The 24389-nt window shown below is 42.9% G+C and overlaps 1 protein-coding gene across 1 annotated transcript; it reads right to left on the minus strand.

Annotated features, from left to right (window-relative positions):
* Positions 1 to 1124: 1124 nt before the first annotated feature.
* Positions 1125 to 9970, minus strand: LOC119730359 (transcription factor Adf-1-like). Its single transcript, XM_038203219.1, has 4 exons — positions 9823 to 9970; positions 8691 to 8847; positions 7090 to 7194; positions 1125 to 1257 (listed from the first exon to the last, which is right to left on the minus strand). The coding sequence occupies exons 1-4, from the start codon at positions 9968 to 9970 to the stop codon at positions 1125 to 1127; spliced, it is 543 nt and encodes a 180-aa protein (XP_038059147.1).
* Positions 9971 to 24389: the final 14419 nt, after the last annotated feature.

Raw genomic sequence — 24389 nt, forward strand, 5'->3', positions numbered from 1 at the left:
CCATTTTTTTTCATATAAAAACATTGATAAAAACAGTTTGGATTTATCAAGTAGATTTTATTTTTACACGGTAGTTTAAATGAAAGTTCCGGCTCACACGGTAATGTTTGGCGCAATTGATCGATATGGAAAGCACGATTTCAGAATTCGTTTTTCCATCCAAATGAATGCAAAGTTCTGAAGGAATGTTTTAATAATAGGAGTCAGTATTCCTCGTGGTACCAGGATACTTTTTTGTATTTTTAGAGCCATGTTGATACTTATTACATGTATATGCACGGTTTGAAATTGACTAATTTTGTGTGGTTACATTTATACAGCCAAAACCACTGGACTCCCTACCTCTTGCCATGATCTAAAAATTCTTCGAAGCCATTGGATCCAAATCGCATGATCCGAGAATTCGTGGTCATTTTGATGAACTGAGTGATATCATGCACGCATGTTTCGTGTGGCCGTGTTGTGTGGAGCGGGATCGGTCATTGCCAGACTTTGTCTGGCACCGCGGTATTAACAGTGATAATGCGTGGAGACTTATTCCGTTGGGTGGAGCTGGATCGGAACTATACTTTGCCCGTGCCTAACGGCGGGCCGTCTGGCATTGTCTGGTAGCATCGTGTTGTTTGCTCGGCGTGCGCCTGGACAGTGCAAAGGTCCGGGGGGGGGGGGTCGTAACTTTTTGGTTATGAGTGGTAAAAACCTGATTCAAAAATCAAGTTGTTGTTTATTTAATGGGGATTGTGATTCCCATGACATTAAACATTTTGATAGGTTTGAAAAATAACATTATAAAACATGCTAAAAGTAAATAATGTAAATCTTACAGAATAGAAACTCCAAATTTGGCCATTTAAATTGTTGTATTGTTGCGTTCCCTAATAGCAGTTCATGAAACATTTATTAGAGTCAACAATTATTCAATAAGTTGAAGGGAAACAGAGCTTTGGGGTGACAGTCACACATGTCAATACACTGATTTATTCATCTCTTCAATTTACATAACTTTGTTAGATTTCATCAACCTATAGGGTTTCTCCTTTTGGTAGTTTTTGGTAGCGTTATAGAGATAACAGGTTGGTGCCAACAAAGTCTATACATGTACAATGTACTATGGAAAAACCGTGTCAACCAATACGAACTGAGTGGGCACCGGCACGGTACGGGTTAACGACGGTCAGACAGAAGCGGGAGCGGTCCGCTACGGTGACCGGGGAGGCAACGGCAACTGGACGGGGCCAGCAAGTGTACCAGGCCGCACTTCAGTTCGAACCAAAGTGTGCATGTGGCGTATCGGGTATCCAAGGTCAATCGAGGCACTATGCACCACGGATAGTGTTTATGACAAGACCGGGCTAGCATAGCTGAACTACGGGGGGAATGGCTACGGGGAGCCGGCTAGCCACTAGAACACCAGACAACCGCACAACATGTTCAAGCTAAGACTAGCAGTCCAATGGCCATTCGAAACCGCACAGCACCATTGGGACTAGTGTATTACTATTTAACCAGCTTCTACACACTCCTCGATGGATGTAGGAGAAGGATGCTTCATAATAACACTAGTACTAGTGATTGCACTATTACTTCACCGCGTCAACCACCGAGGGAGGCCGATGCTTCGTAGTGACAAGAGTCGCAATCGGTCTGTCAGAGTCGAATTCGCCGCACATCATACTATAGTCAGTGGGCTTGTGGTGGCCCATATGCAATTTCGGGTACATTCTTTGAAACTCTCAGGATCACTAGAGGGTACCTCAAGAAGTTCAAAACCACTTGATGCCATTTTTTTCTGACCCTTTTGTGGGCGTGGCCATGATTTTAAAAGGTGGGGGGCATCGCGCGCAAATTTACTTTTCTTCTTCGAATTTGGACAGTTCACCCAAGTGCTACATCACAAGAATAAAAAAATCCACAATTTTGCCTCTTTTGGGGGTGGGGCAACATTTTAAAAAGTGGGGGGTCGCATGTCGCTAACAGAAAATCGACCTGTAAAATGCAATCTTGAGGTTTTTTGTTTTTGTTTTTGTTTTTGTTTCAATCCATTATAATTGGGCGAGGAAAAAAACGTTTACATGTCAACTCATAAATTCTTTGGATCCCATTAGGGGGGCGTGTCTCACTTTTTTCATAAAAAGGGGGCATACGTGTATTCCAAAAGGAAGCTTGTGCGAGCCTTTATGGATTGTTGCACATTTTTTCAAACTCTCACAAACACCTCTGGACACCTCAACAAGTGAAAATCTGCTCCACCCAACTCCACCCCCCCCCCGTTGGCCATTAAAATGGCAGCTGTTTTTAACATATCTGGCATATTGTACACATACATGTACAAATGGACAAATAGTCAATTTTATGAGACATTAATGTTTTGATATACAGTGAAATCTCGATAAGTGCTCAAAATGTGAGCTAAGCTGAGTTTTGAGTCAAGCAGTGTTGTATATCACTGTTATACTACTGAAGGGAATAGTTAGTCTCTGTTTGACTTAACAGGAGGTTTGATTTTTCAGAGGTTGACTTGTTGAGATTTCACTGTAGTTTATTTTGTCCTGACAACAATGCTGACCTTGTTTTATAACATACAAACTGCAATAGCCTTTTTAACTTTAAATTTATTTATCTCCACTTCATTTATAAAAATGATATTATGAAATGTGGTACTCGATCATTAGAAATAAAGTTTGAAAATTACAAATTGCAATATTAAGAGTAAAACTTGCCAGACTTGGGTAATTTAGTGAATCCTACATAAGTCACTTGTAATTGGACAACATATTTGGTATTTAATATCCATGACGTTATTTAGTAATAGAAAAGTGTGAGACTATTATTGTCATAGTTTCAGAATCCGGCTTGGTCAATGCTCTCGTCGTTATTCGTCCCGTACGCGGTCAATCGTCGGCATATATCCTCACGCGCTATGCACATGCATGTAAAAATACAGCGCGAACAGCGACCTCACGCGGCCACTATTTTTATGCAAATCAGTTGGAGACGATGTCGAGCCTTGGTTCAATCGTCGGCCAAAGCTTATTCTTTACTTTGCGCTAGATTTCCAGCGCACGACCTCGTATGCGAATACAGATAATGTAGGCGGGGCTAATATGTGGAGTGTCCAATCACACCTTGGTAAATCCGGACGTCATCAAATTATTTGCTGCTATTCCAGCTTTTGCGGACGTGACAGGAACCACAGTTTTGGTGCATTGGTGCCGTGTGCAGAGACACACAATGTGTACGCGGACGCGTGTATGGATTATGTACGGTGCCACGTTTCACTATGCAAGTTTCCACGCAACGATCGACCAATAAGAAAACGACATTTAAGGTCAGCTAAGGCTATTAACATAATGAGCACCACCCCCAAAACCTCACATGGACGATTGAACCAAGGCTCGTTAGGTCGCTGTTCGCGCTGTATTTGTACATGCATGTGCATAGCGCGTGAGGATATATGCCGACGATTGACCGCGTACGGGACGAATAACGACGAGAGCATTGACCAAGGCTAGTAAGCCCACTGACTACTAGTTACCGCACAACATATAAGATCGCCGCACAACTTTGTGTTTAGGGTTCGTTCGCACTACATTGGTTTCGTAGTTCGCCGCACTGCCGAAAGTGAGGAAAACCTCCGGTATTTATAGGCAGTAAAAGTCTCGGGATTAAATAATGCATGAGCACTGATTTAGGAATTAACCAATAGTAATATTCCATGTCTAAGGGTCACATGACTAGTCACATGATTTACTAAGTGCCTAGTGCAAGAGACTAGAAACGTGTGCATTTACATAAGGGAAAAACATGGAGAGAGAAGTTTGCAAATACAGAGAGAGAGATGTGTGCAAAAAGTTAGATCAGAGTGCAAAAGTGTTTACACAACATCTCGATCAACCTTGACGGAGTGAATGACAAGCTAAAAGGTTACTGTGTCACAGGTTATTTACATCACAGGATGTCTTACCACGCCCAGCTACGCGACCACGCAAGGGTAACATTCCATTCCCTCGAATGTACGGGACTGGAAAACTGGACCGTAAACTCCGGTTAGTGTTCATGGGTAACACACGGGGTAGAGAAATGCTCCGTGCCGCTGAGCAGTCTCTCGGAGAACGCCAAAGCACGCATGCTAGGGGGAAAGGAACTTAGCTCGCTGGGGCGAAGGGAGGTGTGGTCAGTCGCGCACATGTACATTGCTGTTATGAATAATGCATGCACTAGCGCGCGTGGCATTGCATCATGCGCTGTTCTTGGTAAGATGTAAAAGTGCAAATTGGCAATTTACGATAATTAGGTAAAATAAGGGAACAGCAAAAGACAACAATAAGATTGTGTACTTCATGGACAGAGTGAAACCAGAGGGCGCTAGATTTCCATGATCAAGCATTCTGGGTTCGTAACAGTATCTCCAATGAGGCTGATTCAAACGCCATTGATTTTGTTGTGTAATTCGCTGTTCAGTGATACAAAACTTGAGATTTCTTTCTTTATAAAATAACATTGCAAGCTGTAAATTTGTAAGCCAGGCACTCCAAAACTCAGTGAATTCAACTAAAAAGATGTTAAAACTCCCACATAATCTTAGCCATGTTTGAGTGATTTATATTTTATAACGTGTTTTAATAGCTGGCCTCGGCCTCGGCCTTGGCCTCGGAGGTGGTGGTCTCGGCCTTGGCCTCGGCCTCGTGGTTGTGGCCTCGGCCTCGCCCTTGGCCTCGGAGGTTGTGGCCTCGACTACAACACTGTTATTTGATATTAAAGAAAGTGCTGTTTGTTTTTGGAGAGGATTTTTTGGCAAAATGTAGTTGAAATATTAGTCCGCCGAAGTGTCTGTTTTCTGAAATTAATTGTGCCGACTCTTCCAGGCGCAGTACACTTTGTTGTATTCATTTTTTGTTCTCATGCTGTTTATGTCGTGTAATCACAAGGGTATAAAGGGATTTATGATAACATGAATAAAAAAAACGATTCTGCAAGCCATAGGAAAATACGGCCCTTTTTTGTCACCACAAATATCGCAAAATGCAGAGATGTGATTGGTCTGTGACAAAAACACCTGAAGCGACGCAATTACGTCGTGGGGTTCAGGGCCCGCTTAAGGGCCCCGGAAAATGTTGGATTGTAAATGCTCCGATGTGCATCTGAGGCAATACGGGGCCATTTCCTCTCAAATTTTGAGCAGAATTTGTTTCAATTTTAAGTAGAATTGTCCTTCATTTGTTAAAATGTACACATGTACTCTTGTTCTTATGAAGTTTCCTATGTACTCAAACCATGCATTTTCATTAAACAAGGATAATGCATAAGCAATTCAAATGAAATTGAACTCAGGTCAATCGTTTATTAAAGACCGTTTACTTTTTCTGGATTTTGTCTGCAATTGATGTCGTCATACCGGTAAACAACACTTTTCCCGTGATCGATGGCTTTTCAAAGCCACTGATTCAACTCTATTTTACGTTCAACAGTCACATATTCTTCCAGCCAATTCCAACGAAATTTATTTTGACGTCAAACTGATAGCTCTCGAACTGATAACTCTCCCCTCGATACTTTTTCCTGTTGAACTTCGAGACCGACATGTTCTCTCACTCACGTACGCCGCTACGCGTAACCGCACACAGACCAAAATGTACACGAGGTGCATTTGCCATTGAAAATATATTTTCGTCTGGTCCTCAGACAAGTGAACTATTTACACCATATTATACGTTTGTAGGAACTAGACTGCATGAAGCCTGGCGCTCGTATCGGGCCCAGCATACAACGTATGTACGCACACCAACATGTAAACCGTACGCACCCAAAAACCAACACAGCCACACACACGAGAACGACCGCAACATGTGCATGCTCCGTTAAGCTCCTGTCACACCTTTGCGTATCCTAATTCCTTATGAGTTCCTTATCAAAAATTTCAATACGTAGCCGTACGCTCAATTAACGTCGAAATGTTTTGATCACTTTGGCTTATGTGCGACGCACATCTAGCGTACAAGAAACGAATTCAGCGCATCCACTGCGTATGAGATGCGTATGAGTTGCGTATGCAGTGCACAACATTATTTTTCGGGCTGCGAATAGGTCAGTATGCAGTGCGCATGCCGAGCGTATTTCGGACGCACACGACTTATGCCGACCGCATGTTTGACGCACTTCTGAGCGTATTCCCGCCGCATTTCCGCCGCTCGCCGTTCAGCGTGCGTTGCATCTGCGCTACAAGTACGCTATGTATACGTCCAATACAGGCGGCTCATATGCTGACGGGGTGCGTCACGAACACATAGCGTACTCGTAACGCACTCAACCGATGCGGGAGCGATGCGCTGCGTATTTATAACTTATGACCTGCGTAACAGCGTGTCGTCATTAAAGCGCCACAAAACACCGGTTCCCTCTATTTCAACTATAAGGGAACCTTTTCAGTTGTCCTACTGGCACTGGTTGATGCTCACCTGAATTTCATCTGCGTGGATGTGGGTTCCTACGGGAGGAACAGTGATGGAGGAGTTTTTTTCTCATGCCAACTTAGGTAAGGCACTCACAAACAATGCTCTGCATCTCCCACATGACACACACTTACCTGTTGGTGAACACTTGGGACCAATGCCTTATGTAATGGTTGCAGATGAGGCCTTTCCACTGACAAGTCATGTGATGAGACCATTTCCAGGCAAAAATTGCGAACGTAATAAACAGATTTTCAACTATCGTTTGTCACGAGCCCGCAGAGTTGTTGAAAATGCCTTTGGCATTCTGGCTGCTAGGTGGAGGATCTATCATACCAAAATGGGAGTGCGTACAGAAGTTGTCAACAAGATTGTCAAAGAAACCACTGTACTTCACAACATGCTGCAAATGCAGTCTTCTCCATCAGAAGTGACGTGTTTGCTTCAGGATTTCAACGAAATCAATCCTCACAACGGTCTACAAAATCTCCAGGGTACTGGTAACAGAGCCAGCGCAGAAGCAACAGACATCAGAGACTGTTTCATGGAATACTTCGCGAAATCTGCCCCCCCCCTACCTTGGCAATCAGCTCACGTCAGTCGAGGTAAATTCTCGTAATTGACATTTAAAGATACATACCTCATGCTCACATTGGTTTCAACATCAGACTGTTGACATGCTTGATCTCCCATAACAGATGCAGACTTCTCATGGTCAGAGTCATATGTGTAGTTGCTCTCAGTACTAAAAAAATAGATATTGAAATCAAAATCATTAAAACTAGGATATAATATGAATACATTGTTATATGCGCAAGTCTATGGCCATGCTATTTATTCAATTAATAAACTAACACTGAAGGTACAAATTTGTTTGGAGTTTTTTTGTACAATACGAGCCATCTACTTGTTAATTGATTTATTTCCTCAATTTTGTTCTTCAAGATGACCCTTTGATACTTAATACTGCTTTAATAAACTAATAAATCTGCACACTAAATACATTAAGTAACTTCAAGTGCAAAGACATATGCTATGGCTCATTCACTTTTTTGAAGATAAGGTATTGTTATCCAGTTCTTACGAAATCTTGGTTCATGGTTTAATTCGAATATATTTATGTCTACTCACAATACTCAAGTTTGCTGCGCGGGTTTATATCAACAGCTATTTGTTGAACAGATTGCATATTACTAGTCTTGATTATTACAAAATTCATTTGCCAGTTGTCTAGGCTACGAACGATTTAAAATGCTTCAACTACAATGTACACTGCTTACAATTCTCATTGATCTTGTCACATAACTCCCACTCTTTGTGGTCTACATTGGCTTTTGCTGTTGGTATTTCAGAGTATGCAATACAAGGTTTGGTACCAAACTATTATGCTATCTTACTGTTAGAAATCAACAGTGATACAGCATCCAATATTCATGTGAAATTGGACAGAAAAGTCCAGTAATATTGTATGTGTATGTTTTTGTGAGCAGATGTCACTGCTGTTATGTCTGTATTTTTTTTTATTTGGGCTAACAAATATTTATGTATGATTTATGTATGGATTGTACATTTTCGAGGTGTATTACACATTTTTACTGATTTCGTAAGTTAACTGATTATCCATGTTAGGTGTATTATTATTGTCTTTGTGATACATGTGTTCTCCCTTGCTATGAATCTGACATTGCGTCAGTTTGATTCATTTAATTTCTTATGCTTAGCTAAACGTTTAACTTGAACTTTGAACTGTGTACTTTCAGAAATTATCAAATATCAAAATTAACTAATGAATCTATTATAAATATACCTTGATCCTACATGTATTCTTATATAATAGTATGGTATTTCTATATTTTCTTAATATTTATCTAGGTAATGTGATGAGAAAATATATATTGTGTTTCTTGTCAAGTCATCTGTTGTCAAAACATTCACATACAGTATGAAGCATGATTATGTTAATTTTTTTTATCTACATATTATCCTGAGAAATATATTTTCAACAAACATTGTTCTATTCATATTGTTATTTCTTTTAAAGTCTTTAAGTCATTAATTCTTGTAATTTACTAATGCTGATTTACTAAATAATTAAATACACTAGGATACATTTCACAATTCTAGTACTCCATGGAAACTGGGTTTTCTGTCTCGTTTGTTTGCTGTAGCACAATAGCACAACCCACAACGTTTGATTATTTTCCCCCATTTTACTTGGCACTCCACACTTATTGTACTTACGGTGCTTCCATGACATATGGAACAAGAAATGACAACACATCCATGTATTTCCACTTCACTGCTGTCTTTGCTGCTTGTCCACTTTTGGTTTTCATCTCCCGTTTCCCTCTAACAAACTGATCCCTTTGGTTACGCCATTTTTTCCTCCAGGCTTGCCCTGTGGAAGAGAAGGTAGCATGGCCACTATCAGTAATATTCCGGGATTTATATAGTGAAAAGGCTTTTGAAAACGCCAACCCTTCAAAAGTGGTACTAATCAGTGACCACCCCCTCCCCCCCCCAAAAAAAAAATATCCAAAAAAGGGTCACTATTTAAAAACAGACAATTTACAATTTTCGCAAAATCTGTATACATCCCCCAATGAAAAATTCTGCATACGGGCCTGGGTTACAACCAAATTGAAATCTAAGTCCATATCTGAAGAACATACTCACTATCCCTAAAATTATTGGGAGTAAACTTTGCATATACATCTACATGTATTGAAAACAAGGGAATGACTATCGCAATTCTGCATACTCGGCAATTCAGAATACTATGCAGAATATATACTAGTATGAGAATTATGTATGTATGATGTACCAGCCCCTGCCGGATCCACGGACTAGCCATGTCTTGCTGCCCCAACAACGCAACCCCTATCACGCCTATCCCTGCTTCATGCAATGCACTGAGGTATATTGGGGAATTAGGTTAGAAGACCAATCGGGGAAGAAACACCGAACAAACCAGTATGCGTACTAAAAGTTGCTGTCACTAGGCATCATCAATTATCATCATTTCTTCTGAAACGTTAACGTTGGACATTGTAAATAAACAATCCAGTCAGCCACTGACATGACTGATAGACATTCACTTTACCTGAAAATATCCTGACATATTTAGTCATAGAATTGGACTCCATACAAGGCCGATGCACTGCCCATATCGTTGGATTTGTGGTAAAGAATCTAGTAGGCCCGAGTAGTACTACTACTACTACAAAAAAAGTACTAGAACTACTAGTACTAGCAGTACACATTGCATAAATTCCTGGTGTGCTTATCATAATCATTCATTCTAACGTTACTAGTACTACGTATACAGGTATACGCTATACTGGCTGTTGTGTTAAAACGTGATGCTGCCTACCGTCCGTACCATCGACACCCATCGAATCCGCAATTTTGTCCCATATATTAGCTATAAGCACAGCATCCTTGTGTCTTGAGTCACTGGCATCGTACAGCGGTGGGTTCTTTCTCACTAACTCAAACAACTTCTCCATCAGTGCTGGCATTTTGACTCTTTCGATGACATTCATTCAGCGCGCGCTCTATCTACAGCGAATTTGCACTGATCAAAGGTTATGGAACATGCGCATTATTGTCCGTAAACATTTTGGCATCCGTTAAAATCGCTCTGTGTAGCGATTGTGACGGACGTCAATAACGGACACGCAACGCATGAGTGTATTATGGAAAGGAGCTTATGTTTTTTCTGTGTTTCGATTCATCATTTCGGTAAAAACTCAACGTATACGCATCGTATACGCAACGGGCACAAAACGGACACAAAACGGACCGAAAAACGCACTTATGGAAAGGCAGCTTTATGACCTGCGTAACAGCGTACGCAGCGTAGTTTCGTGCATGCCCAAAACTATCCTGCGTACTGGGCCGTACCATGCGTATATCTGCGTACATAAAACCTATACAAACAATAGAGATGCATATGAGGTGCGTATTGTGCGTACGACTGCGTATGAACAAAATGTCAATGCGCAACTCATAAGGAATTAGGATACGCAGAAGTGTGACAGGGTCCTTAGTCTCAAAGTGCATTGATACCAGTGATTGATACTTGCAGGGCTAGGGCCGGCGGCGCGGGGGGACTGCAACGGCTTGCAATTACACACGAGTCTACACACGTGGCTGCAGCCACTTCCCATAGACTCGTGTGTAATTTCAGGCCGTAGCCAAGTGGCTTCTTTCATGCACAAAGCTGGGATCCTGTCTCTAGGCCGCTTAAACCTCATGTTCAAGCAAGGACATTTGCATGCGACGGAATACGAAAAGCACATGTACATGAATCTCGCAGCCCTACACACGAGGTGCAAATGCCATTGAAGAAAATACTTAGTCTGGTCCTGAAAACAAGTGAACTCACGTCCGGCCGAATACAATACATACATGTTAATTACAGAGTAAGTTATTAGTAAATTTCGGCTTAATTAATTTGTACATTCTACCCCCCCCCCTCCCCATTTCTCAACACATTCACACGATCCACGTGGGTTGACTTTTGAGGCAAAAAAAAAACCGATTTAAAATCTCTGCAATTGTATAATTCTCGCTTAGATTTGAAATATGTTAACAATAATGTACTGTATTTTGCAACTATGTGACATGTTTGGTGTACTGTGTGAGAAGGTCAAAGAATCGGGGTTTGATAATTATATATTCACTTGAATGAAAAAAACGTGCTTCTAATTTTCAGAAAGTGTCTGAAACAAACTTCATACTTATACTGTAGTGTGCAAAACTAAACATATACATAAATCAACATTAACAAGACGAAGCAAGCTTATCGAACCTGATCATAGATTTATATTTGGAAGATTCTGGAATCGCTAAATAGGTCGTAGAATAAGTTGTAGTAACATTTCGGAAATATTCATTACAAAATACACTTTCGGCATTGGTCTTGCGAATTGACTGATTGTCGACCCATGTATGGAACAATGGTACATGGAACAAGTAGTGCCAGACTAAAGCGCGGTGTGCGTTTTACATAATACAAAACAATTCAAATGTTTTATTGATAATTAGGCAGCCAGCCACTTGCTCAGTCAGTCAGGGTCGCGGGCAGTCAGGCTGCCCTCCTCTAATAGGGCACACTATAATTTATGTTAAAAATGTAAACACACCAACAAATTGTTAACGCCATTTCTCTAGGTTCCTACGAGAAAAACCTAATACCTGTAGGGGTATTTAAGATCACTTATTAATAATATCCTGTCATGTTAAAAATATAAATTTGCCGTTTTCTTTTGAAATCAAATGAAGGTCCGTTGGTTTACAATGGAAACTTGACTGGCCTGTCAAAAACCAAGTTATATATGACTTGCAATCATAATTGTGACTGAAGTAAATTGAAAAATCTACTTTGCATCACACACACTCGGTTTAAAAACATACACAAGTTTTTTTTTCGTAGCAGTTTGAAGGTTTAATGTATGTCAATGAACATTTGCAAATAGGTCTGAAGGACGATTGGAGGACAATTTTTGATATTTTAATGTTCAATCCAGAACGATGACAGAAACATATCTAAAGAAACTTGAGAAATAGGCGGATTATTATTACAATAGTTATGCGAATGTTTTTTTTTTTACTGTTTTACAGTTTTTATTTGACTGATTTTACTGAGTTTTATATTCCATGACTAACCGTTTGTACAAGTAAATACAGAACGCTGGCATCCTAAACAACGCCAGTGCTTTTATCTTTCAATTTCCATCCGACGATGCATTTTGAACCCAGTGCGATGCAAACAATAATGAGTGGTCTATTTGAACAGCGAAATGGCGATAATGTTGCTTGGAAACCTATGTTTACATTAGCCAAAGTTCAACTTCAACAGTTTGTAAACACGTAAGGTATTCTGGATTACACATACTATCTTGTGATTGATGTGCAAATAAGAACAATAAAACCTAGAGTAATTGAACACAACGCATTTGGCATTCACAGAAATTCTTAATTCTCTGCCTTCGCGACGCTTACGTGTCGCTTGTGCGTGACCTGTTAAGTTTTGTAGTTTTGGTACCGTGACCAATAAAACACAGTGACGTCATTAAATTGGGCCACGAGGAAGGGCGCCCCTACCGTTGGGTAGAAAAACGCGCTTGAGGCTACATCCAATCTAAACGTAGATTACACAACAACGGGCGAAAAATGCGAGCCGGATTTTCATTGATGAAGGAGAAAAAAAACTAAAGAAATGAACGAAATAAAGAAATGAAGAAACGAATAATGGAATAAATGAATGAATGAATAAACGAATAAAAGGTGGATAAACACCTGTCAGCCAAAATATTAACAATATGTGATTTAGCAATGCTTAGTAGAGAATACAATTACATGTAGTTATGGGGGATTAGTTGGGGATAATGACCGGAAAATGCAACCAAAAAGAACTCAAGTGACGACTGTTTCGAAGGTTTACAACTTTTTTGAAGTTGTTTAAAAGTGGAACCAAATTCAAGTTGCTTGAATTTTATTTTTATCATTCTTTATGAATATAATCTGTTTGCAAGTAAAACCCATTGCTTATAACATGAATAGAATGCTTGTGCGACCCCCTTCAACTGTTGTGAGCGTAAATATAATAACAAATATTATAAAACCAGTTCTGAGACGATTGCGTTGGACCAAGGCCTCACGAGAAAGATCCCAGTTTGTAAGTCTGAAGGATGGAGTTTGGACGAAGTCACAGAGTCTTGTTGAGGATGTTGACCAGGCTTCCCTTCACCAGTCCAAGATGATTATACAAACATTGATATTCCTCCCATTTCACAATTAAAAGCCACTCAATATTTCGTCGCATATCTGACGAACCGACGAATACGCGCGATTACGCGTAAACGCAATTCTGAGAAAAACGCGTTTAAAGTTGAACACTTTTTACGTGTCCCTTTTCGATGTTACTATCCCCTTTTGTACATTCTTAATTTATGTAAGGTAGTTAATTGATTGTTAAAATACATCCATGAATTTGGTTTTGGCTCGTAAGAGTTAAGGTTTGTCTAATTTTTGCTGTGAAACTTATTCGTCACTTCGCGAGATAGCAATAAACGTCATTGTGCTTATTCGCCACGTAAAAATGTCTTATTCGTCACTTTGTAAGATAACATTTTGACTGTGCGCGCGTTTTCGAATCACAAATCCATTGCATATTCGTCACTTTTTTACAACACTACGCGCATTTTCAAAGAACTGTGTATGTTTTACAAACATTTTCTATTTTTTTTCAAGGAAAAAATATGGTAACACTTAAACCCCACGTTCAAATCCAAGTACTTGCTATAATGTTTTAATAATATACAGTAGCCTAATAAAAAAAGTTATTTAAGGAAAATATCTCGAATGGACGCAACAAAATAATAGGAACACAAAACTGTGAATGCGAACTAACAACGAACAACACTATTTATTCATTCATTCATTCATTCATGTAAGACAGCAATTGTTTTAAAAACAATCAGTTTTTGTTTCATTATCCCATAATTATTGTCTTCCAGGGTACAATAATCTTAGTAAAGGCTTGTTATCATTCGGCATTCTGCTTTAATTAGCCGCTTAAAGGGCTCCGTTTTCGAGAATACAAAACCTGTATCTCGAAATGCAGTTTTTGGGTATCCTATAAAACATCGTCTTTGAAAGAAAGTGTACCGCACACGTTGAGATAATTAATTATTTTATTTAATTATCCTAATCATCACTCACCAGCTAGGGCACACGTTATTTCAGCATAGGCTTATTCCAATGAGGTTTTCTGCTCTAATTAGCCACTTAAAAAGGCTCCGTTTTCGAAAATATCCCGAAAAGCAGTGTTTTGGGTTTCCTAAAAAACGCCGTCTTTGAAAGAAAATCTACAAATAAAACACATTTTTATGTCATCATCCTGAGTATCACCGTCCTGGGTACACTTCATTTTCGTTATGGGCTTATTCCCATGAGGTCTTATGCTGAAATTAGCCACTTAAAGGGGTTCCATTTTCGAGAATATCTCGAAATGTAGTATTTTGGGTCTCCCATTGAGCGCAGTTTTTAAAGAAAGTGTACCGCACATGTTTTGAATAAATAATATGTTTATTTAATAATCCTATTTTCACCTTATTGGGCGCACTTAATTTCAGTATTGGTTTATTCCAATAGGGTATTCTGCTCTAAGTAGCCGCTTAAATGGACTACGTCGAAGTGCAGTAATAGTATTTTTCCTATTAAACGCTGTTTATGAAAGAAAGTGTACCGCAAGTTTTAAACAAAAAATATCCTTATATTCATCCCTTGGGGGCACTTCATTTCAGTATGGGCTGATTAAAATGAGGTTTTCAGCTCTTATTGGCCACTTAAAGGGGGCCGTTTTCGAGATTTTCTCCAAATGCAGTAGGCCTTTTGTAGAATTCCTATAAAACGCCGGTTTTGAAGGAAAGTATATCGCACGTTTTAAATGAATCCCAGTCTGTATAAGCCTATCCGTCGCGCAGTCCTAACCTAGTACATTTTGTACTCCGTTCATTTTAGGATTAGAACTCCACACACACACCCAAACCCACACACACACTTGTTTCACATACCTAGTGTGGACTTTCCTTTCTTTTCGTGTAGTTAAGGAACACCAGTGGAAAAACTCATTTTTCTCAAACTGTGAAAACTCTTACAACCCAATTTTTTTTCAATGATTCCCTTTAGTGTTTCTCTTCATTCTGCTACAGATAAACCTAACCCAAAAATGCCTCTAAACCTGTTTTCCAGAAATGGGGAAACACTGTGTGGACGTGGGCAAGTCCACACTTCGTCGCTGCTACCTACATTATGTGGACGTCTTTTGTTCGGAAGTCCACACTGCGTATGTAAGACAAGCTCACCCACACACACACAAATTACATAAAGGTGAAGTAGTAACGGTTATCTCTTTTTAGTCATCATTATAATGGTGCAGCGCCGTTAGATTGTTTTGAAAGCTAACGGAAAGCGCGAAACACAAGATCCCTGGTTTCCTCATACGCCACTCAATCTTAAGACGAGTATGTGCGTAACCAATGAATAACTGGTTATTCGTCACTTCGTCAGAACCTGGATGCGCGCTGTTCTAATATGACCAAGTGTCGAATAATTTATTCGTCAGTTCGCAAGAAACAGTTTTTTCAATATGTGCCGATTCGTCACTTATCGGGTTTCGGAACTACAAAAATGAAATGCCTTCATGAATTAAAAACCTAAAAATCTGAAAATTCGAATATTTTTAACCCTAAAACCCAATTAATAAAAAAACCACCAAAATGACCGATTCGTCACTTCGTCAGATATGCGACGATTTGTTTTACATAACTAACACACAGAAAACACACAGATGAGGAATAAATTCAAATCACACACAAATAAAGGTTCGGAACAAACTGTATCTTTGAACAAATTTAATGTTTTCAATATTCCACAAATTAGGCCTACAACATATGAAATCAATAATGCTTTTTGAAAATCAACAGTGACAGTCTGTATAGGTTTTAATTGTACTAAATGCGTAGTGTCATTATTAAAGTAATGCGTAGTGTCATTATCAACTTAATGTCATTTGTGAAAGTCAATGTCCCCTTTGTGTTTGGCATTGTAGAAGTTAGCAACACAACCATGAAAATTAAAGTTTTGGCTTGTAGTGGATTTCACATCATTGGTGATGTTAAGAGAATTAGCTGAACCGGTAGCTGAAAGTTCCTGAAGAATTTCTTCCCCTTGTTATAAAGTCAAAAGTAGTGTAGCGGTCCGCCGACCCTTCGTCCCTGCCTCCAGCCGGGAGATGCCGCCGGACGGACGCTGACAGGATTAGGCTTTCCCGATGAGCGGTTACCGGGAAACCCGGGACGTTACTTCGTTTGGAGGAAGTATACCCCCAGGCATTGCAGTGGACCAGAGATACTCGCACTCAATCACTCTCACCCTATTAGGCTCAATAACTCACAGGAGACAATGATTAAGTCACAGTCCTCTTTATATAACGTAACTATGGTGTTTTATTGTGTGCGCCTTGACAGGCGACTCCTATATAGGCGTCTATCGCTAACTCTAACGTGGACACAATGTTGGCTGCTTATTCTAACTCTTCCTGGCCAGTTAACTCACCAACTAGTGATGTAAAGGCAGCCCGTCCGGTTGGTTCCTCTTCTAGATTAACTCGCTTGCGGATAATCAATCGCAGCGCTGTCAGACCTGCATGAAACTGGCTGACGACTCACCCAAGAAATAACTCGTGTCATGCGCTTCTGCTTGTGACTGACAGAGTGAGTGAGTGTCGCGCGCGCGGCTGACGCACGCTTTTATACCCGCGGGCAGCGCGTGCATAGACAGTAGCAGCGCGGAGACCACCGACGCGGGCACCAGTACCCTAGACTGGCACTATGTCCAATGTTTCGTTACACAGCCTCGCCTTAAGTTTGGTCAGTCCCTTTGACCAATAAACTTATACAAAAATAAATAAAAGAAACAATGGTCCACCTAAAGTCTCTTAAATTTTGGCATAAGGTGATCTCTACTGGACTTCCTGGTCCTAGATAGGTTCCTAGCTATACAGCATAACTTCAATAAACATTAAACTTCAAACAGTTTGACTTTTATAAACACTTCTTAAACTTATGGCCTCAATAAAGTTTACATGTAAACACTAAGTTTAAACAACTCCTCAGCTTAATCGGTAAACTTAATTAAACAACTTGCAAACTTCAAGGTGTAAGGCGTTAAAGGTGAAACTCCTGGTTTCTGTTAACTTGTGAACTTAAAAAGATGTAAAGGCGTCTAAGGTGAATCTCCTGGTTTCTGTTAATTTGTGGACTTAGAACCCAGCTTTAAAATTAACATCAAAAACGCGCTCGGTTTCCTCTCGGGTAACCAACAGTCCTCCATGGTACAGACTACGGGTCTTCCTCTCGGTGATCTTTGTCACGTTGCCAATCATGGAGCCTTCCAGTTGTGCGTTGTTCATGGAGGGTCCCGCGCCTTCTGACCTCGAGTCCTTATCCACGATGATCCTACGAATCTTCACCGGGGGTGGCGACTCAAAAGTGTGGCCCGCCTTCTCAGGCTCGCTAGCCTCTCTCAGTACGACTACATCGTAGAGACGGGATGCAGAATCGTGCAGGGTACGCATCTCACCAAGGTAAGTATCTGTCTTCTCCTTCTCGGTGATCCTCACGACTTGCACGGCAAAGAACTTCCCAAGGGGTATCTCTCCTGGTTGCCGTATCGGCTCCTCTGGTTTAGTGGCAGTGCTACACATCGACTCGACATCATCGGGGCCCTGCTGCAATTGCCGGACCAGGCTCAAAGGTTTCCATCCTGTCTGTGGCTTAGGCGTTTTCCTCCGGCATGCTGTCCCACAGCATGGATAAGGTAGGCGAAACCGCTATCTCGAGGATGTCCTCACTTGCTAGGAGCGGTCCCGCATCAAACTCTGGCTGGGAAGAGCCCTGCCCTGCAGGCTCTCCATGCTCGCCTGAGGACACTTTCTCCAATGGATGAAGCGTCGCCTTGCCTAGCTTTGGCCCTACTTCGTCAGCTGGCGCCTTCGATACCGTGCTAGGTGGAGTATTCGCCTTCTTCGTAGCCTCGCCTAGCTTTGGCTGTACATCGTCAGCTGGCGCCTTCGGTACCGTGCTTTGTGGAGTCTTCGCCTTCTTCGTAGCCTTGCCACGATCTTTACTGGGAAAGTCCTCTGCCTGTTCATACTTGCGTTTCTTGCCCGATGTGGCCTTGTCCTTGGATTCGGCATTGCTTTCCCTTCGGCGTCTGTCTTCCCGGGTCTCGTGAGACTCGCCCTTTATCTCGCCCACTTCATCCATGCGGTCGGGGTGACAGTCGCGGTAGTGCGCCTTCAAATTGTCTCGGCGATTGTTCTTGTGGGCGCAGCGCCTACACCAGTAGTACAATCGCGGCCCATGCTCGGTAATTAGGTGGCGTTCTAGGCTTTTCTTGTGAAGTCTCACGTGGCACTTGGGGCACCTAGTGTGGTCCTGGTCCACCTCATCTCTGGACTTCTCTTGACTGTCTCGGCCCATGGCGAGTATGTACAGACTCTGTGCAAAAGTGGTGCATTTCATTAATGTGTGTTTCATCTTCTCTCGCTCTCACAACAATCTCTCACATCTAGCGATATCTCTGGGGCACCCTGCGATGCCTGGGGGGATTCCGACGCGGTAATGGGGTCTCAGTATGGCATGTTTGCCCTTCCGAGTTTTTAGGCCTCAATGGGGTTTTGGGACTTGGAATCCTAATCGATGGTGTCTCCTGGGTAGGGTGATTGCCCTCTGGTGACACTCTGGGGGTGAAAGGACGGGCGGTTGGGTTTGGAATTCGCCTCCCTGTCGTAGGCGTCTCTATTTGCCCGCTGTAATTGTCTTCCGCTTGTGCTGGAACGCTGGTTTCCTGCTGTCGGCTGAGCATGTCTGCATTAGCCTCTGTTGTGTTCTCAATCCATGAGACTAGGGGATTTCCTATGTAGGACTTCAAGCGGTCCCGATGCACAACTTTCATCTTTCCACCCTTTTTACGTTGAATTCGGAAGATGACATCGGACAGCTTGTGCACGATGAGATACGGACCCTCCCATCGGCACTGCAATTTAGGCGACAAGCCTTTCCTCTTTGCCGGATTGTGCAGCCACACGAAATCTCCAGCCACCAAGTTATACTTCACAGATCGTCTGTCGTAATGAGTCTTCTGCCTTCTGGCGCTCCGCTTCAGACACTCACGTGCCCTACCGTGCGCGAGTCTGAACTGCTCCCTCAGTTGTTGCGCATAGTCAGTCTTTTTGCCTTCAACCTCTTGTTGGTCGTCACGGGGTTGTTCAACAGCCAAGTCGATGGGAAGGCGCACCTCGCGTCCGAGCATCAGCATATTAGGCGATTCACCTGTTGACTCCTGTGGTGAGGCACGATAGGCAAACATTGCCAGTGGAATCTTTTCATCCCAATCTCGCTGTCGTCTGTGGGGCTCTATCATCATAGAAACCATTGTGACCATCGGATTGTATGGCGTCGTTCGCGTTTTCTCGATGCCCAGTAGGCGACACATTTCCGCGAAGACCTGGGACTCAAAATGACGACCTTGGTCGGAGTGTAGAATCTCGGGCACACCATACCGACTCACAAACTCTTTCACGAATTTATCGGCTACTGTTTTTGCCGTTTGGTCCGGGATCGGGTAGGCTTCTGTCCACTTACTCAGGTAATCGCCCACCACCAGTATATACTTGTTCCCTCTCTCGGTAACCGGTAAAGGGCCAAGTACGTCCAAGGCGACCCTTTCCATAGGCGCTCCAACCATCTTTTGCTGCAGGGGAGCTCTTCTGGTCTTTGTTGGTGATTTCTTACGGGCGCAGACATTACATCGCCTGAGGATGGACCGAACGTCTGCCGAAATTCCAGCCCAGTAGAATCTCACCTTAACTTTAGCCAAGGTTTTCCTAACGCCCAAGTGTCCTCCAGATGTGTTGCCATGTAGTTGATTCACCATTTCGTCTTGGTATTTCGCTGGTAGCACCGTGAGCCATCTCACCTCGCGCCCGTCGTCTGATTCCCATTTCCGGCAGAGAACACCACTGCGGATTTCAAGTTGGCCCCAGTGGCGCCTATAAGTCTTCGCCCTGGACGACAACACAGACATTTCCGCCCAGTCAGGTTCTCGCTGATGTTCTTCTTTTGCTTTTATCACCCATCTGAGGTCTTCTTCCTCCAACTGCGCCTTCCGCAACTCTTCTGATCTCAGGGTCGGTTGTGCGGTCACGACTCTCGAGTGAGATACCGTCGACGGTGTTTCTGTTTTCTTTACTTCGTCGTTGTCTGTCGGTTGACATTTTGCCTGTTGTCCCTCTTCTCGGCCACATTGAGTGCAAGGCATCCTTGATAGGTCATTGCATGTTATTTTCTCCCCATTTAGTTTCAGTTCAAGTGAGTGGAAGTCCAAGGAACCCTGCGTTGGCAACAGAAAATCCATTCCCAGGATTCCTTCAACTTCACCTATTTTGCCGAAAACAGCCCGAACGGGACACGTCGTCCTTCCAATTTGCACTTCTATCAAGGCTCTTCCGAGAGTTTCCATGTTGCTACCGTCAGCGTTACGAACTCCTGTACTTCCACTCTCCAGCTTAGGTCGTTTCTCAATGGGAATCTTATAGTAGAACTCTGACGATAGGACGGTGTCCGTCGCACCTGTGTCCACCAAGAGGTTTGCCTTGACTCCCCTTATAAACGCCTGTACAAATAGTCCAGCGCGCGCCGTTTGGCCAACGGTAGGCTTCACATCTCTCCCATCCCTACTTGGTGTCTCGTGGTTGTCTCCGTTCTGGTGTTTCGGCCCGTCTATTTCTCCAGCTGTCCCTCGGGCCTTGGAGCCAGCTGGCTGTCGTTTCCCGACGCCTGTCTGTCGATGTCATGTCCGACACGCTTCCTGCACTCCCGTGCAAAATGCCCTCGGTTATTGCACTTGAAGCACACGTCTTGGGGAGTTGCCTTGCGCCTGGCAGCAATCCTCGGCCCTCTAGGCGCTCCTGGGTTTCGCTTTGACTTCATGTCCTCTAGCATTTTTGTCATCCTTTGGAGCCACTCCTTAACTTCTTGGTCACTTGCACTCTGGATAAATGACTCCTTTGCTTGACTACTACTCTCTTCACTCTTGACCTCCTGCATAGGATTGTTAGATAACCCGTCTACTCCTCGGGCGTACTTGACTCGTCTGTCACTCCGTTGTTCCTCAATCTTAAGGAAGCTCTCTGTGCTTAAGGCGGCGCGGATGGCTTCATCCAGTGACGACGGTCTTGCCCTGAACACTCCTTCGCGGATGGCTTGCTCCCGAATTGCGTCTGAAAAATGACCCCTAGCTAGGCGATCTCGCCCGTCGTCTGTCAATTCTGGATAGCCGAGTGCCGACAGGTCACGTATGGATTGTTCCAACTCTTGCAAAGTCTCCTTATCTCCTTGACGCCTGTGGCGAAGTTCCACTAGGTGATTTTCCGCCAGTTGTCCGGGGCCAAATCGCTTTTCAAGGAGACCCATCAGCTCAGTATAGGTAACGTCTTTGCCGCTGGAAGCGAGGTTCCCAAGCACTTTCACAGCCTCGCTTTGGAGACTTGCTGCAAGGAAAACTTTCGCTTGACTATCGGTCCAAGCATTTGCCAGTTTACACGCCTTGAAGTGCTGCTTATACTCTCTCCAAGGGGTCTTCCCGTTGAATCGGTCTGGTAGGATGTTCGGCCGCTTACTAGTACTAGTGTTCGACTCGCAGCTGCCCTTCTCCTTCGTTGTGGTTTTCTCCCCGACGCCAAATGGATCCAGCTCGCCTCCTTCGAACTTGGCGCTATGATTCACTCGCAGAGAGACATCTTCTATTGCACTCGAGGGCGGAACTTCACTGTCACATCTGGAAGGTGTCCATCCTACAAGGTTGCTGGTTTCAGCCGTAGGCGTCGATGAAGCTGGTTGCGTAGGCACTGGGGTAGGTGGAGGTGCGAATGTGTTAAATTTCCTTCTAGGTTTTGGAGTAGGTGGAATTCTTGACCGCAGAGCAGGCGCTGACATCACTGAACCCCGATGCCCAATGTTGAGTGTCTCGAGTAGTGTTTGTACTTGAAGTTGTAACCGGTAGTTTTCAGCCTTGAGTTTCTCTCTCTCGTGGGTCGCTCGCTGAAGATCGCTGTCAATCTGGTCGACCTCCGACAAATCGCCATCAAAATCAATGAGGCTGACAGCCATGACGCCTAGGTAGGTGAAGTACTCCTTCACACTCTATCGATGATTGATGGTGACTGATGTCACTGCAACGCCAATCCCACTTCTGACACCAAATTTGTAGCGGTCCGCCGACCCTTCGTCCCTGCCTCCAGCCGGGAGATGCCGCCGGACGGACGCTGACAGGATTAGGCTTTCCCGATGAGCGGTTACCGGGAAACCCGGGACGTTACTTCGTTTGGAGGAAGTATACCCCCAGGCATTGCAGTGGACCAGAGATACTCGCACTCAATCACTCTCACCCTATTAGGCTCAATAACTCACAGGAGACAATGATTAAGGCACAGTCCTCTTTATATAACGTAACAATAGTGTTTTATTGTGTGCGCCTTGACAGGCGACTCCTATATAGGCATCTATCGCTAACTCTAACGTGGACACAATGACAGACAGCCCGTCCGGTTGGTCCCTCTTCTAGATTACCTCGCTAGCGGATAACCAATCGCAGCGCTGTCAGACCTGCATGAAACTGGCTGACGACTCACCCAAGAAATAACTCGTGTCATGCGCTTCTGCTTGTGACTGACAGAGTGAGCGAGTGAGAGAGTATCGCGCGCGCGGCTGACGCACGCTTTTATACCCGCGGGCAGTGCGTGCATACAGTAGCAGCGCGGAGACCACCGACGCGGGCACCAGTACCCTAGACTGGCACTATGTCCAATGTTTCGTTACAATAGCATCCGCCATGTTTTCAGACTCTTTCGAAATCACAAAAGCTCATAACTGATGGTCTAAGGCCTCGAACAAATATTGCCATTTGCTCATTTTCTAAGCGATGCAGTTGCCTAGTTAAGTGAACAATGTCAGTGAAATAAAGCTCTAGTGATTCACTTTCACCTTGTTGGCGCTCAGCTAATTTGGCTTCCAGCACCCAGCGGACACTTTTGCCTTCGAAAACTGATTTTAGCTCTTCAACAACTTTTTTACAGTCTGTTTTTATGCTATTTTGCAAATCTGCAAACCACAATGCAGCAGGACCTGACAAACGTAAACATAATGACAGCACTTGTCATTGACATAATTTCGTAACTTTGCATAACTATCAAATCTACTCAAAAGAGGTCAAGGTCTTTAGAAAAAGCACAGGTATCTTTAAATTTGCAATCGTACTTGCTAGCCATGTTTGGGTCGGACCAATAAGTACATAGAATATGAAATATCAACAACAGAAGAAACATGGTTTATATTACAATTACATCAGCAAATAAAAATAACAGTAACGCTGGGGGATAGACTAAAACAACAAAATTATACAAATGCACACCTCAGTCTATTCTCACCAGCGGTTCTGTGCCCTCACATGTCCCTATTCATGTCCCAATTTTCAAATAGGTCAAGAACTGTGTACTATTTGGTCAATAATAGTGTACTATTTTAAAATTGGACAAGAACTGTGTACAATGTCAAATTCGTCAAGAACTGTGTACAATTTTCAAAGTCGTCAAGATTTGTATCAAAATTGTCGATAATCGTCGTTTGCGTTTTATGTTCTGTTAATACATTGTTCTTTTACTCCATTATGTTGCACGAATGGAGACAATTGCACCTTCTTCAGGGCGCATTGTGTCCATCGCTTCTTTCCTGCAAAACAATGGAGCTGTAGGACAAGAGGGTGACGTTACGGCTGGAGTTTAATTCTAAGTAACGCACTGGATCAAACTTTTCTTCTAAGCGGAAATAAGCCAAAATCATGCACATAAGATACAAACTGATGAAGAATCGGAGGTTCTGTCCAGTCAGGCGGGCACTCTGTGAAAGCTGTATACCCCATTCCTTCACTAGAGTTATCATCAAAGCTTTTCTGCAACTCTGTTCAGAATGAACACAAATTGATGAGTATTTACATTGCGTTATCCGCCAATCTACATTCACCAATATTTATAAATTTAAGTCAACCGGGAGTCAGGCTATCACTTTAACTTCCTCAGTTGAACGCATATTTGAATGTGCTGCACAATTTTAGTACTGCTTCCAGGCTGGGCCACCATACGGCTTGATTGGCACGAAGTCGGCTCTGGGTGACCCCATGGTGACCCTCGTGGAGTTTCTCCAGCATCTCTGGCTGCATATTCTGTGGAATGATGATGCGGTCCCCATATGTCAGTATGCCGTTGATCTGGCTTATTCTGTTTCTCCCAGTATCGCTTGACATCGGGAT

The sequence above is a fragment of the Patiria miniata genome, unplaced genomic scaffold (genome assembly GCF_015706575.1).
Source record: "Patiria miniata isolate m_02_andy unplaced genomic scaffold, ASM1570657v1 HiC_scaffold_1, whole genome shotgun sequence".
In the NCBI taxonomy this organism is placed as follows: Eukaryota; Metazoa; Echinodermata; class Asteroidea; order Valvatida; family Asterinidae; genus Patiria; species Patiria miniata.